This window comes from Siphateles boraxobius, unplaced genomic scaffold (genome assembly GCF_051911475.1).
Source record: "Siphateles boraxobius isolate OS27281-9 unplaced genomic scaffold, OSU_SipBor_1 25, whole genome shotgun sequence".
Classification (NCBI taxonomy): domain Eukaryota; kingdom Metazoa; phylum Chordata; class Actinopteri; order Cypriniformes; family Leuciscidae; genus Siphateles; species Siphateles boraxobius.
This window is the reverse complement of record NW_027508866.1, coordinates 14,858,210-14,875,000: the sequence shown is the minus strand read 5'-3', so window position 1 is coordinate 14,875,000 and position 16,791 is coordinate 14,858,210. Positions and strand designations below refer to the sequence as shown.

At 37.9% G+C, this 16,791-nt stretch overlaps 1 protein-coding gene across 3 annotated transcripts in view; it reads left to right on the top strand.

The window, feature by feature from the left end:
- Positions 1–6,765, top strand: part of LOC143750045 (uncharacterized) — a 9,153-nt gene extending 2,388 nt beyond the window's left edge. For 2 of the 3 annotated variants that reach the window (XM_077242839.1, XM_077242840.1), the window contains 3 exons: positions 1,134–4,010; positions 4,293–4,367; positions 5,783–6,765. In XM_077242839.1, the coding sequence (XP_077098954.1) occupies positions 1,134–4,010; positions 4,293–4,367; positions 5,783–6,305 (3,475 nt within the window). In that variant the 3' untranslated portion in view covers positions 6,306–6,765. Of the gene's footprint in view, positions 1–1,133; positions 4,011–4,292; positions 4,368–4,870; positions 4,917–5,782 lie in introns of all 3 variants that reach the window. The other variant, XM_077242841.1, reaches the window with a different exon arrangement.
- Positions 6,766–16,791: the final 10,026 nt, after the last annotated feature.

The following is a 16,791-nucleotide window of genomic DNA, read 5'->3' as shown; positions in this document are numbered from 1 at the left end:
CTCTCTCTCTCTCTCTCTCTATGTTTGATATCACTCTGTTCTTTTGATTTCACCCTGTTCTCTCTCATCTTTGTGCCTACTCTTTCCAAATTGGATTCATCTGGTTTAGGCAGGAAGGTCTTTTGTAAATTCTATTATAAGGTATTGTGCTCTGAAATCAGCATTGTTGTTATTGAAGCTTTGAATTTTATTATATGAAGCATGAGGTTTCTTTTTTTTTTTGCATCATACACCTCATAATAGATTGCACCCCAATTTTACATTTTTATTTAATGTCTTGATATTATGTATTCATTTCAAAACTAACTGCAGGCGGTAGCAGATGGCTTATAGTTTGCAGTTTGTGTATGTGGGTCATTGTCAGAAAACAGTGCCATTTGTGCTACATGAAATTTTCAAACAAATAAAACTTAATTTTGTTTAAAAGTTTTTTTTTAAATCTGAATATAACAATTCACGTCACCTTTCATCCGCATTACATTACATGGGTTATATAAAATATGTTTTTCGCATATATATATTTGACTAGCCTGAGTTCATTGAAATCTTGCTTAAACTATAGATTGTTTTTCCTAAAATACTTGCATTTCTGACGTATTTAAGAGAGTGATAACACATTATTCAAGTCATAACATATTATTCAGTCATAATCAATAATGAGTCATAACACATTATTCAAACAGAGAGCCATTTCTCTTAAAGTCCTTATTTTTTATTATTTTATGTTTATACTGACCTCATCAAGTTCAATCTTTCTCTGTTATGGGGGGAAAAAAATGCATTTTTAACAGATAAGTATTATACTTGGCACGAAGTACAAGAATATTTGATATAGTTAATTACTGCCAGTATTTCACATACAACCCCAAAACATTTTGAATTAAACTGGGTTGACACAAAAGAGAGGAAAATGTCATTATTCTAATAATTAATAGACTTTTTAGACCTGAAAACAAACAAATAAATTCAGATTTTTTTCTTCGGAGCAAGAATGGCCCAGTTTTTTTTTTTTTTAAGTATGACTCATGTATCAGGTTTTTTTGCAGTCCAAATAACGTTCATTACTATTCACCTTTTGTCTGCCTTTTTCAGTCTATTTACTTTCAAGAGTTCTCTTTCTCCTTCCACCTCAGGTGCACCATAGTGGTCAATTGCATTGATTTCTACTCAAGTCTGCCTGGACCAGTTATACTTGAGATGGGTAGACGGGCAGCTGATCACACCACTCCGGTGCCAGTTCTCGGAGAGCCCGCCCTTGTGGGGACACGTGTCTGGAGGACCGTGGCAAATGGGACCAGTAATATGGCGGCCCTCACACTGACTCATCACTGTAACGTCGGTGTTCAGACATCACCTGCAATGAGAAACAACCAACTGCAGCTGGGTGTTAAACATAGGGACACTGGTAGAAATCAATCAGAAAAAACAGTGATCATGCCACCTAATGGCAACATCCTAAATGAGGCTGGTAAAAAGGAAGATAACGGGAAAGAAAAAACAAGAAGTATCATTATTAAACGAAGAAGTCTAGAGGCTAAAATAAAAAAGGGTGTGACCTTTGAGGGGATGGAGAGGGATATTTGTAAAAGCATCAGGGAAGAAGTCCAGTGCCATAACCGTCCAATCAGAACCAGTCCTCTGTTAAGAGGTGTGGCTAACAGCAGGCTAAAACCGAGACGGAATTGTCACTTCACCAATGGAAGTGTGGTTGACTCTGAGATAATGGGCGGGATCAGTAGTGACATCAGTGAAGGGAAGGAGTCTACAACTGGACAGAAAAAAACTTTACCTCTGCATTCACCTCCTAATAGACCTCTCTTGACCTTCTGCAGCACTTGTGGGGGCAGGCAGAATACAGCACCTCCTGAACTCCATAGCCAAACCAGGGCGATCACGCCTCCAACTTCTGCTGGTTCTCTAGGACTCCAATCGAGACATTCATCCCCTTTTTACCCTAGGAGTGACGTGCAGAAATACACGCAGATAGAAAGGCACACCGACCGCAGTGTTACACAGTCAGAGCAGCACCCCATGAGCCTTAACCTTCATTCTTATCTCAACATGAATATAAACAAGGAATGGCCATTATCTCTGCTGCCTGCTCAGCAGAGTGAGGCATCAAACCTCACTAATCATCACGCAGTCAAGAGGGAATCTAATGCTGACACACACATTAATCATACCCGTTGTTCATCGGCTCTAAATACACACACGCTCACTGTTACCGTGAAAGAGGATAGAGCTGCGACAAAGGTCGTAAACACACTCTCGAACGCTAACAAACCTCACAACTCTTGTCCCTGCAGACCTGTGTCTCTTAACCCTCCCCAAATACACAAAAACAGCCCAAATGAGAAGTCAACAGCCACACAGGTGACAAGTACTAGAATACCACATGCGATCACATACTTTAGATCATCTCACCAGCCAAACCCTGATGAGAAACCTCCAAATCAAGAAAACCAAGCTGCACCCACACACTCAGAGCCTACCCAGTCACAAAATAAAATACACATCAAACCTTTGCAAACTACTTTGAAACAACAGATTTTCCCCCAAACTAGCACACCACAGAACTCCAAACCTCAATATGGCAATTGCTCACGATTGAATCCGACAAGTACTCTTTCTAAATCTCCTACCTGTTTTCATTTACATTCAAATGTTAAACACCAAACTATAGAGCGGAGTTGTGTGAATGAAGGTGTTATATCCCCACCTGCTTCAAACCTTCACAGACAGGTTAAATTCCCTAATGGATTAGAGTCCAAGTTTGACACGCACACTAAACCATCAATGTGCTCACACACAAATTTTGGCATTAAACCTCAAAGCGGGACGCAAATCTGTGCTGACACAGAGTCAGAATCCTCACCCTCGGATTCACGTTTGCATTTTGCGCTAGTAACACACACACATAAACTCTCAGGGCCTCACGGTGAATCACGTCACGCGTCAATACACACCGGCACTCTTTCGCCCGCCGACACGCACAAGCAAGCTTCCCACACATCCACTCAGCAAACAAACACCAGTGGAACATCACTGCAGGGTATATCCACACATAAAGACGCACTGTCACATCCTTATCTTGAGTCAAAAAGCCAAAATGACACTCGCTTGTTTTCACATGCCCCAAATATGTCAACCCATCACAAAGCAACACTTACGACACAAGAAATCAACCATCAGAACCTCCCAAATACATTTACCACCACTCAGACTGAGATGGAAATGCAAACATACACCAAAGAACGTTCTCAAAATAGCCCCGGGTCCAAAGCAGCCCCGCGCGCTTTGTGTGTTCATTTGAAAACGCCACATAGACAGACAGAGCCTACAGTTCTCAGACGCACTGTCCTGAATCAGCTTAATAATGACACTCTTGAGTCCCCATTACTAGCCATCGCTTCCACTAGACCTTTTCCTCAAGCTAAAACACTCAATGGGAATGAGTTTAAGTCTTGGAATGACACAGAGTCAAAGAAACAAACTGAAATGAAGGCTGCAGAACCAGAACTTCCAATGATCAATGGCTCACAACACTTGCTTCAACCTCCAAACAAACCACCTCCCTCTGTGACACCTACTTGTCGACCTCCCAAACCTTCTTCTGCACCTCCGCAAGCGCCAACTTTTAAATACATATCGGGGGCCAGTGAAAACAGAGGCCTGAATGTGGCCACCAACCAAAACCCACCTCTGACACCCTCAGGCACTTTGCCTAAGCAGCACTCACAGAATGGAGGGAATTTCCAGAACTCAAAAACACAAATGGAATCCCATTCTGAAGCAATTGGGTCAGTCCCAAATGAACACTGTTCCCTAGCGCACGACCATCCGGCTTGTGCGGTCCGGTTGCTGCCTGCATCGCCTCACTGTGGCAGTCGTCGGGACCCTAAGCATAGACTAGAGATGGTAGAGGAGAGTCTGCAATCCAACAAGGAAAGAGTCACAACTCTTCTCAACTGCATCAAGGACCTGGAGATGAGCCACGCACTCAGCAAAGGGTGAGAGACTGAGTTATTCAAAAATTAGCAGATAATAGACGAGTGTGACTGGCGTGCTGGATGTGTTAAAGGTAATTTTGAGAAATTCTCAGAGCGGAGTGGCAGGAGAAGAAGATAGTCGTTGTTTAATTTGATGTACATTTGATTTTTATCTCCAAGCGTAGGTCAATAAGCGATGTAAATTAGTTCTAAATGCATTTATGGATGTGAGTGCAAGGCGAAAGGCATACTAAAACAATGCTTTTTAAAATAATTTTCCTTGCATGTTTTCTATTTATGTAGTCGGCGATGTTTTCGGACTGGGCAAGACCTAAGTGACTGTTCCACCTGTCAGAAGACTGCATGTGCTGTCTACAGGTGAGAGCACCCAGTGAGACTACCAACCATTTTAAAGAGATATGCTGCATTTACACCATGTCTTAATTACCGTAATTTCAAGATGACAACACATTCTACTCTCCGCTGTTCGTCCACGTCGTCGGACTAGGAATTATGCATTTCTATGGCAACACTATCAATGCCTAAATTAATCTGCAGCAGTCACGTGATACAAGTAGGAGCTCTTAAAAGATTTCCAATTTAGAAATGGTAGTTACGAGCTCAACGAGGACGTGAAGGCTATTTACAAGTTAAAATCTTGTAATTACGACATGGTGTGTAATTACCGTATTACCTATAGTTCCCCCAAAATTCCTGTCATAATTTACTCACCCTCATGTCATTCCAAACCTGTAAGACTTCTGTCTTCTGTGAAGCACAAAATAAGATATTTTTACAAATGTTTTTTTTTTTTTTTCAATAAAAGTGAATGGGGTCCAATGTTGGACCCCAACGTTCTTATCTTATCTTCTTTTGTGAAGGAATGTCACAAGAAGGAATGACATACAGGCTTGGAACGAAAAGCGGGTGAGTAAATGATGACAGAATTTTCAATTTTGGGTGAACTATCCCTTTAAGCATGATTTTTTATTTTATTTTAGTGTCTTCCAGTTTGATACAACTAGATTCAAATTCTATTTCTTTCCATAGACACAATATTTTCTTCTACTAACGAAATAAAGAAATTCATATTCATTTATTAATAATATTTTACAATAATATTTATATTATTATTAATGTATGGATAGTGGGAGAAAATAACAGACAAAATAGACAAAAACACATTTGACTTGCAATTACACACACACAAACATATATTTGTACAGTATGTAATGTATACAGAATAAAATAAAATGTGTTATTCTATTTATTTTATTTTATATGTATTATATAATATATAAAATGTGTCACAGTTTCCTCAAAAACTATGAAGCAGCATAAGTGTTATCAACAATGACGATAATAATAAATGTTTATTGAGCATCAAATTAGCATTATTTGAATGATTTCTGACAGATCAATTGATACTGAGGATAGGACTGGAGTAATGATGCTGATAATGCAGCTTTGTCATCACATGAATAAATTACATATTATTGTATAAGACAAGTATTTAACATTTTTATAATAATTCACAATATTACCGTGTTTACTCTATTTTAATCAAATAAATGTATCCTTGGTGAGCAAAAGAGACTTTTCAAAAACATTTAAAAAAATCTTACTGACCCCAAACTTTTGACCAATAGTGTAAATGCATCTAATTCCAAAGGGGAAAATAACTATGAGGCTTGAACTATGAGAAATAGATGTAACTTGAAATGCTCTCGTTTCTATCGCCCTACCTTTTCTCTTCTCTCTCTCCCGCTTTTTTTACTCACTCTTTGGGCTAGTGTGGAGTATGACTTCCGGCAAAAGGAGAGAAGATTCAAGGAGCTCTTCCAGAGTCTGTGTCCACCATCCCCAGAGAGGAGAGAAGGATATGAAGAATCTCTTTCTTTACTCACCTTACTCATTCAGAATCACAAATTACAACAGCTAAATGCCAACATTATGACCCAAAGTCAATCTGAGAGTCAAACTCAAAGTCAGCCTCAGATTATTTCTCAGATTCAGTGCCAAATCCAGGCTCAGTCCCAAATCCAGGCTCAGTCTCAAATTCAAACTCATTCGCCGTCACAGTCTCGGCCTCAGATTATATCTCGGATTCAGCCTCACTCTCAGATTCAGATTCAGCCTCAGATTCAATCTCAGAATCAGATTATATCTCAGATTCAATCTCAGACTGAGATTATGCCTCAGATTCAGTCTCAGGCTCACCCAGAGAATCAGTGCCTGTTCAAGGCCAAAATCAAGAGGAAGAAATTATGCAGGAAGCTGTTCGGCTGGCTGCCACACAAAGTCCGAACAAAATGACGACATCATGCCAAGAATCTGATTTTCATGCATGACTCTCAACCCTCTGGTATGCGGAGTCACAGCTCCTTTTGGTCGTAATGCAATCTGAAGTCTGACATATTTTATGGAATGGAGCAATATTTCATGGCATTCTGTGACTGTGAACTAAGGATTTTGAACTATGAAACTAGTTTTCCCTGGCAAATGCAATTGCACAAGATTTACTTTAAAAATGTATTCTAAGTTCCCTACAGTTACAGTGAACAATATGCTTGCCTTGACTAGACATGAAGGGTTTTGCACTTAAGATGCTTTTTTAGGACATGACATGATGAGGATACACATCACTTCCTTTTTGATCTTCGAAATGGACAGCAATCATCTGTTAAAGCCAGAGGACTGTGATGGGACTGACATATGGAGCTTCAATGGCTGAATAATTGCTAAATAAATCACAGATTCAAGGTTATGCAACAAAGATGGGTGTTTTGTCTCTTTTCTTCTAAATCAACAAGATTTAGAAAGAAGATTTATGCCCAAACATACATAATCATGTTAATTTACTGTTTTTGTAAGAGTGTTTGCGGTGGCAATCTGTCCAATTTGTCAAATTTATTTGCCCCTCTGTGATGTGTGAGCATTAGTTGAACTAGTGCTGGGCGGTTTGACCAAAAATGTATATCACATTTGCCGGTTTTCCAGTTTATGACAGGTTTTTTTTTCATGCATAATCAGGTGTTCAAAGCATTTTCTACTGGTTGAGAGAGGAATCACTGCAGTAAATTGACTTAGGATGGTCTATTTTACTGTCATTAGTGAATATTGTAGAATAGAATAGCGCCCAGTATAACCTAAAATTGTTATTTCTTAACGTTCTAATAACGTTCTTATAACCAGGAAATAACGTTAACACAACGTTTATATAACGGGACAATTAACGTTCAAATGAAATTTGAATGATGTTCTTATAATCAAGCAAGAACGTTAATACAACGTTTATAACGGGATAATTGAACGTTCTTATAACCAAGAAATAACGTTAATACAACGTCTAAAAATTGGACGTTTTGAATGTTCCTAGAACATTTAGAAATAACTTTTTTATAACTTAATGGGAACGTTATGAAATCGTTCTTATAACCTAAAATTGTTAGCTGGGGAAGGGGAGAGATTAGAGATTGCACTGAACACGTTTTAAGTGCAGGATTCTCTGAGCGAGCCCAGAGAAAATAGACCAACGTGAGCAGCGTATATCTGAGAGCGTGGCACATTATATTCAGCGCGCGAGCAGAGAGATTCGCGCTTGCGCATTATATTAATGTACTTTCGCGCTACAATAATGCGCTCTCGACATTTGACAGGAAAATAACGCCATAGTTCTGCAGCATCCATCTTCCCTGTAATGTAACACCAGAGCACTGCTGTTTACCCATAGACAGTAAAAGAAAACTGCTGTTTACCCTCGCCTCGCAGTCGCTGCTTAGAAGTGCAACGTTGTAAAGGGTCTGTCTGAAACAGTGACGCGCGGCGCAGCGTAACGTTCGTTCCGAACATTGTGTAATTAAATACATCGGTATGGCGGTATGTTAAAAATTAATATCATAACAAAAATTTACACCGGTTTTCGGTATGAACCGGTATACCGCCCAGCACTAAGTTTAACTCAAATAGAATTTCCAGAAACTTCTTTTAAGATTGTTTATTAACAAAATTAAGTGGAAATGAAAATGTTACAAGGTCAAATAACTTTATTGCTCCAATCTTAAAACGGTCATTGCAGGAAATTATGTCACCAGCATTAAGCAATATTTTTGTTACAGTTTCAATTTCAACGTTTTTGGAAATATTTATATATTATAATACACTTTATTCACAATTATTATATCCACATCTATATAAAAATATATAACTTGTGGCTCTTGTTTGTCTTTTGACAAAGATATCCTGTAAATTTATTTTTAATGGGGTACCTTATGGGACTTTTTACAAGATGTAATATAATTGTCAAGTGTCCCTAGAATGTGTTGGTGAATTTATTAGTTCAAAATACCCCACAAATAATTTATTATCCCATGTTGTATATTTTTGAGTGGAAGGAAAAACATGCTGTTTTCATACATGTATCTTTAAATGCGAATGAGCTTTCCAGAAGAGGGCGGAACCTATACAGCCACGCTCACGTGACTTCGCAGTTCTTTGTCATCATGAAAGTGTTTTTATTTGTATGCATTTTAAAGCCATATCAGTTTGTAATGCTGATATTCTGAGCTTACAAATCCAAGGCACACACACAGAAAGCTGGCTGTCAGGCGGTGCGTCCCGTGAGAATCAAACTAATTTCTCGGTCACATATTATTGCACTTAAAGATGCACTGTGTCATTTTAGCGGCATCTAGTGGTGAGGTTGTGAATTGCAACCAACAGAAGTTACGGTGGCTGACAGGAAAAGATGTCTTCGTCTGAGACAGCAGAGAGTAGCCAGTTAAGCAATGAGGTTAAATTAAGATATTAGGTTTACTTAATTATTCACTAAAACGATATGTTATTGCGAATATTATTGTTACTTGTTCATCATTGTCTCAGTGTTTTATTCGCTGACTTTAGCTAGCTTCTTTGCATGAAGAACAACATAGTTACGCGTTTGTCAGTTTAGGGCTACTGTAACATATCGCTGCATTTCAATGTAAGGGCTATTTATGTAGATAGAAATGGCTCATTCTAAGGTAATAAAAACATAACGGTTCATTAAGAAAGGTCTTTATACACCACTGAAAACATAGTTATTTAATATTGCATTTCTGTCAACATCCTCTTAAATATTACACAATGCACCTTTAAACTGTCAAATACACACAAACTGCACAAGTTCTCAAATACAGTCAGTTATGTCTGTGAAAGTAGACAGTAAGTAAAGAAATGCTATATGTATATTAGATCTGTGTATCAAAGTGACAGCAGCGTAATACACAGTATACCTACTGCTATATATGTTCCAATGTGACATTACATTGGAGAACATTCCTGAATGGCTCATTTTGAGATACTGTTTTTTGAGACATGGACTTTTACCACAATAGGGTGGATTTGTACACACACTGCGGACTCAAATATGTTCAAAACAGTATAAAAGTGATTTTGGCATAATAGGTCCCCTTTAAGTTTTGTCATGTCATACATTTTTGTCAATTTTACTGACATCTAAATGTAGTCAAAAAAATAACATGTTAGCTAATGAAAAATACAAGATTAAACCAAATCTTAAAACATTTTTGATATCAATTCAAATATATATCAACATTAAACAAAAAAATATGCGAAAACTTTCCTTGTTGTAAAAACTGCATATCAAAAGGGATTCTGTTTTTTTTCTTTAAGTATCCACATGCTATGCATTTTTCATTTCGTTTAACACTTTAAAACAAGGTTTCATTTGTTAACATTAGTTTGTTTGTATTTTAATAATGTATTTTAATAATGTATAAGTAAATGTTGAAATTAACAAAAATTAATAAATGCTTTAGAAGTGCAGTTTAGTAATAGTTCATGTTAACTAATGAAACCTTATTGTAAAGTGTTACTCCTAAATCAAAACCATTTATTAATAAACATTTCTTCTGTTATTTCTTATTAGAAATTATTGTCAGCATGCAGTGTTTCAGTCCAAATATATATCCGATAAAAAAATGTAGGTCATACTTTATTTTGTTTGATTATTCTTTTCAGTATTATCCTCATGCTATGCATTTTCCGTTTTCTCTACGTTTTCATTGACTAAATTTAAAAACCTGTCATTAACAAAAATTTCGACTGTATATTTCATACGAGAATTTGTTCACATGCAGTGTTTTAAATGTATATCCAATCGACTGTCCTGGTACACAATGAGGAGAGAGACAGGCGGTTGGTCTGAAAGCAATCAGCTTCACTCCTGGCTCACCCAAAGGGAAGTGGACGCATGCTTCAGGTCTCCAAAGCCCTAAACAATCTGTGGCCTAACAGGCTTTCTTCAAAGACTTTGAAAGTCAAACAAAGTAGGAAGAGCGTGGCGAAGCATGAAGAACCTATGATGAATTAAAAGTTTGGCTGCCCGACACACTCATGGCTTTATATATAGAAGCACACTCTTAAACACAAATCCACTCCAGAGCTATTCATGCCCTGGTAGCTTCCTTTGATTAATAAGCTGTTGCCAGGGGCTATGCACTATTTTGGACTAGATTCTGCCTTAACTTAGTATCTAAAAAAATTGAATCTCTGCAGTGAGAGTAAAGTGACACGAGCCCCAAATGTCAGCATCTCTCCACTTCTCTGGAGGGGTTGGGTTCTCTCTCCATGCCAATGAGAAAGTGGACCTCACAGCCAGCCCTTGTACAAGAGAGCAGGTGCCATTGCAATACACCCTGGCTCTGGAACAAAACAAACCAGTAAAGGCAGCATTACTAAGCAAGGCTGGAATTATGTCACTTTCATAATGTTGTATGATGCTAGTGAAGTTGAATCTTTAATTTGCATGTATAATGTATGGGTTAGTTAAAAACAAAATAATAATTTACTGTTTGCTTCCAGCCTGTGGTGTGTTTAATAACCATGTAGCTGAGTGCTAACGCAAACCCTGACATATTTGAGACTAAAAAAATGTTTAAATGAGATCATTCTAGATATAATTTCCAGATAATTCCACATGAAGAATTCCTATAGGAATTTATTTATTGAAGGTATACTACAGCATGGGCTCTCGGTCGCCATCTTTGGTTGAAACATGAAATTGTGAGTTATTGTGTGTGTGTATATATATACATTTCAAAAATATTGCAATATTGTAAAATATTCTACAGTACATGGAGAGAAAATATGAACATCAAGTATGCCTTTCTCTCTTCAGTTTTATTGTCTCTACATCTCTTCTTTCTCACCCCCTCTCCTTTGCTTTTTCTGTCTCTCTCTGCTAATCTCAAAAGTAGAACAGCCCCTTCCTATCACTTCTCCTAAAAATGGAAGCAAGCGTGCCTCTGTAACTCAGATGAAGGAGGCTGGAGACAATGTGTGACGGGCTGCGTTCTCTCTGACCCCTCCCAGGGGAGCTTGTGTTTTAGTTGGGGTGGGACATGAGGGTGCACTAACACCCTCCTTTCTTCTCCCACTGGGGTTCTCCAGAGGCGGGGTACAGATCGGAGCAGCATGCATCTCTGGAGATATAAGGTTGATGTTTCGTAAGATGAGAATATGATATGACAGATTGCAGCAAAGGGCCACAGCTTACACACTTAGATCTATATGCATAGATACTGACACGCTATAATGTGCGCACACTCAGCTACAAAATGGTAAACACAATCACAAACAAATAGTCATCTCAATGAAGGGGCTGACCTGAAATCAGTCAGCTCACTAAATATCTCTAAATATCTCGCTGCTGCTCTAAATATCTCGACATATTCAAGGAGAGATCCTGACAGGCAGAGGGGATGATGATAGCTTAGTGCTCAGGGCTCCAAGCTGTTTCTGGAGAGGTTGTACTTTTTGTGCCAAAGTTGCTAAGACGTAAGGATGAACTATCAGTTGAAGAGCCAATGAAATCACAGTCCTGCTGCATCACCGTTATGCCCCTGAACAAGACATTTAACCTCATGCTGCTTCAGGGGAATGTGTCAGACCAGCATAGGTCACTTTGGATAAAACCATCTGTTTAGTTTCCTTAAGTGTTTTATGGTAACAAGGTCCAAAATAAATTTCCCTTGTTACTATTTTTAGGCTGAGACGACATTTGATTCATAAAGGGGAAAAAAATTCAGTAATATCCATGATTATAAGGCACGTTGAACTGGCCTATTGTGGACTTATTATTCAGGTCTTGTAAGTAAATAGACATTTTACTTTTTCTGAAAGAAAGAAATTAATATTTTATTTAGCAAGGTTGTATTAAATTGATCAAAAGGACAGTAAAGACGTTTATAGTGTTACAAAACATTTCTTTTTTTAAAAAAAAAGCTGTTCTTGTGAACTTTATCACAAGCAAAAAAAAAACAAAAAAAACAACAACAAAAAACGGAACATAGTCTCCGCAAACATATCAAGCAATTGTAAATGTTTTGTTCAAAATGTGTTTTTGTCTAACTCTGATTCACTATGGTAAGCCTATTATAAGTGTTTATATTGTAGACCCAGAAGGGATTGTTTTCACGAGAAATTGCGTACATACATCCCTTGCCCGTGTGTGTCTTCTCATATCCATAAATAGAGAAAAGTTGCTCCGTCTACTTTGCTGCATGTATGGTTTGGAAGTGGCATAGGTTAGTTGTCACAATGAGCGAGAAAGGTTGACGTGGAGCACACCAAATCTCAAATCTCCGTGGAATCACCCATTTTACAGAGGAGAGTCTGCTGGCGAACAGAGAACGCGACACAGCTCGTAATAACACGAGAAACAACATTGGCGTGGCTCTTTAGAGATGCCGAGATCTGAGGGATTTGAAATGCTGTAAAAGTGAAGCAGAGAGGGCGTTCTTATTACCCAACAACAGGTGAGTAAGGTATTTTACTGAACAGATAAATTGCCATATATCAATCAAACAAATTTATTTCAGGAATACATGGCCTCTCGGCCCATAGTTCCATAAAGTCACAATAGCATGAGAGATGCTCTTTTCTTCATTCCATGATATATCTACAATGGCAATCTCCATGCATGCTTCGACTCACAAACCTGTGACATATCAATACAAACAAAGAACAATCATACAAGAAATGTTTCTCGTCCTCAATCACAGAGGTATTAGCTAAATTACAATAATTACAGATTCTCTCTGTCATTGGAATATTACTCCATCTACCTGTTTCTTTTGCCATACAGCTCTAAAACAAAGTTCATTTTAAAGCATTATCTATTGTGAAAGGTCATGTCATTATGGTTGTTGTAGCGCTGTGCTAGAATTTATTTTTAAGTACTATAAACTAAAGTGTTTTTTAACGGGTATAACTACAGTAACTTCTTCAGCTAGTCAGCTTGATATCCTTCCCATCCAAACTTGTTACATATCTTAAGCCTATTAGTGAATGTTTTATGAGCAGTAGGATAACCATATTCATCTGCATAGTCACGCAGAGCCAAAGCAGAACCAAAACAACGTTCTTCCGCAAAATATATGCAGTGTCTTTCTTTTTTTGCATGGGCCAAAAGTTACATAGTGTACATTTAAAGCCCCAATGAAGTGCCTTGAAATACGCAGCATTTTTCAGTGTGTTGACGTAATTTCCACTGAAACAGGAAGACAGGGTGGTTCATATCGAACAGCTCCTCCCCTTTTTTTAAATACCCAATAGTGTTTAGTTTATATCACAGCTCGGTCAGAGCCGTTGAGCTCAGTAAAGCCACAGTTTCCTCCTAATCTCCTCCATATCGCTTTAGTTAGTAAAACTAACATATTCATACTAAAAGCCCAAATTGTTTTTGATTTTATGGTGACTTTAACTGTTTTCAACAATTATAATAATAAGAAATGTTTCTTGAGCAGCAAATCATCATATTAGAATGATTTCTGAGCGATAATCCCAGCAGGCACAGTACGTCAATGTGACGTCAGGCAGACGTTGGACTCCAACTAATCCAACGTCAGTCAGACGTCATATTTTGGTTGAAAATGAAAAACAGGTTGACGTCTAAACCCCACGTTTGTTTGACGTCAAGCTTCAACGTCACACAGATGTTGAATTTTGGTTGGAATGAACACTGCAAAAAAATGTGACATGTATGGCAGCGCATTAAATCTGTGAAGATCTCAGCAGAGGAAGAGTGAACATCTCAAACAGCATTACCAGCTTCACTTATTACTAACCAGACTCACTTTATTTAATTTCTGGTTTAATGAAATCAATAGTTGTATTTTAAAGTCACCATGATGGTGGTAAGTGTTTGCTTTAGTTGGACTCTTGGCCCTTGACTCTTTAGTGTAAATATTCTCTGGCTGCTATAATTGTGTGTTTTTATGAAGCACATTAATTGTGGCAAAAAAGCCTAGAGAAAATTAGATTAGGTGATGATAGTTGTTTATTGATGATGAAGTCATCATCATATAATTGCCTGAAAGTTTTGATAACTTTGTACTTGTGTTTTTAATGTTGTTTTAAAACAGAACCCATTTTATTTTACAGTATGAAAGCAACGTTATATCAAATAATATAAAGGATTGTAAAAAGATTTAGTGCATTAAACATTTTCTTCAACATTATTACTTAGACATCAAGAATCAGTGTATGACTCTCAACAATGGTGACAATAAATTAAATGATTCATGCTGCAGTGCATGCTGGGTACCACCAATCAAAACTCACCCATATCTCCCATCATGCACTGCGGCATTAATAAATTATGCAGGATCTTTTGAGTTGATCTGATTATCTTGATATTTTGTTTGATTGTCACCATTGTTGAGATTCATACGCTGTTTCTTGATGTCTGTGTGCGTCTAAGTAATGCCATAGATTAAAGGTTTTTGTGCACTAAATAGTTTTTAAAAAACAAGTATATTCTATGATAAACAACACTGCTAGATATGCTGTAGAATCAAATGATTTCTATTATGAATAAAGCAATATTAAAACCACAAGTCCCATTTAATCAATGCATTGAATTCCATATAAGTCTGCTGACCTGTTTTCCTGTGATTCCTAAACCTCTGTCTGTATGCCTCAGGCACCAACTCATATGCACGAAGTATAGTGTTTTTCACAACATCGTATTTCATACTATCATCCAAGGACAAAGTCGAAAAAACTTCCTGAGCCTTTCCTACAAGTCTGCATTGCAGTAATAATGTCCAAGCCTCTTTTGGCCACCGAAGTGAAGAAGCAATTCTTTCAAATGCATTAAAATATGAATCTACTTCATTCTCCCTAAACTGAGGCACTAATACGATATGCTTGCTGATATCAAACGAAATTGTTGAACCAACATTCCCTACCGGCACAGAATGATCAGGAGCAGATCGTACAGTTGATTCAGAACGACTCTTCACAGACTCCAATTCAAGCTGACGTAATTTAACCTGCGTCTCAGCTTCTATCTCCAGTTTTCGAACCTGGAGACGAAAATTCAACTCAGCCTGCCGTGTATCAGCACGATCCTGGGCTTCCATCTGAACTCGAGCGAGACGCACCTTCAGGCGCGTAACATCCCCTGAACCGACGGACAACGGGGACAATGGCTGGAAGGGCGATAAAGTTACCTTGGCTTCGGCTTCTCCCTCCACCGTATCACCCAACCCTGCTCCTGACGCGTCAAACCTGGAGAGAGGCTTTTCAGCTGCCTCATCTTCCACCGCTTTCGCAAATACATTTAATTCAACAAGCTTTTGAAATATCGAAGCTTTAATAGACTTTTTCAACAGTTGCTTTGAAACTGGAACTTTAAAATGATCGGCAATTTCTAAAAGATCATCTTTTCGACACTTGTCTAACTGTTCAGGCGTTGGATTTTTAATAAATTCATGAAAATCGAATGAACTCATTTTTCTTACCTCATGCCATCCAATCTCTCACAGGAATTTTTCAAACGATCCAAGTGTTCTCCACACAACACCACTGTTACAATCTGCACATACCAAAGACAATAAGTGTACAAAACAGAAAAGAAAATATATATCTTTTCACTCCGGATCAGCTGTTATAATTATAATCCCGGACGAGCCCCCATTAAATGTTACGACCCAATATGATTTAATTTGTGTCTAAGGATTTTAAGGGAGTAACATTTATTTTGACACTCAATATCTCGAGAAAGTAGCAATGCAAACAGTGGTAGTAATAATAATAAAGGAGAAATTGGATTATGAAGTGATTTATTCTTCCCAGCCCATAAACACAATATAGGAAAAATAAACTTTAAATATTTCCAAATATAACTAATTAAACAAATAAAGAAAAATACAATGAAATTCACCAAATGAAAATGAAGAGCACGAGTGTTGCCAAAATCAAAGAACTAAATAAAACAAAACACCTCTAACTACAACCATGAAATCTAACCTCACTAAATCAAAAGAAAAATAAAAAGAAACATCTTCGGCGTGCCAAAGCACCCCTTAACTTACCTCCACTAACTAACAAACAAAAATTACAACACGGCAACACTCTCTAAACTAGTGAACTAATACATAACATTCGCTATGTAGCATGATGTATGTCACGTGACGTTCTAGCTAGCTCTTCGTAAGAAAACACGAGGACACACGGTCAAACTCTATCAAAATAAACTGAACAACAGATCAAAACTAAAGAAACAAATTAACAACAAATGAGGGACACAGATCTAACATGGGCTACATAATGAACATCTACGAGAGGGGCGCGCGCGCGCACACACAGCCAAAGCCCAACCAAAGCCCAACCAAAGCCCCCGCACCCTTGAAGACAGCTGGCGTCGCATTTTATAGCCAGCTTCCGGCAGAGCGTCATGGAGACGAACGAATCCCAGAGGACTAACAGGATCTGAAGCCAATCAGAATCTGAG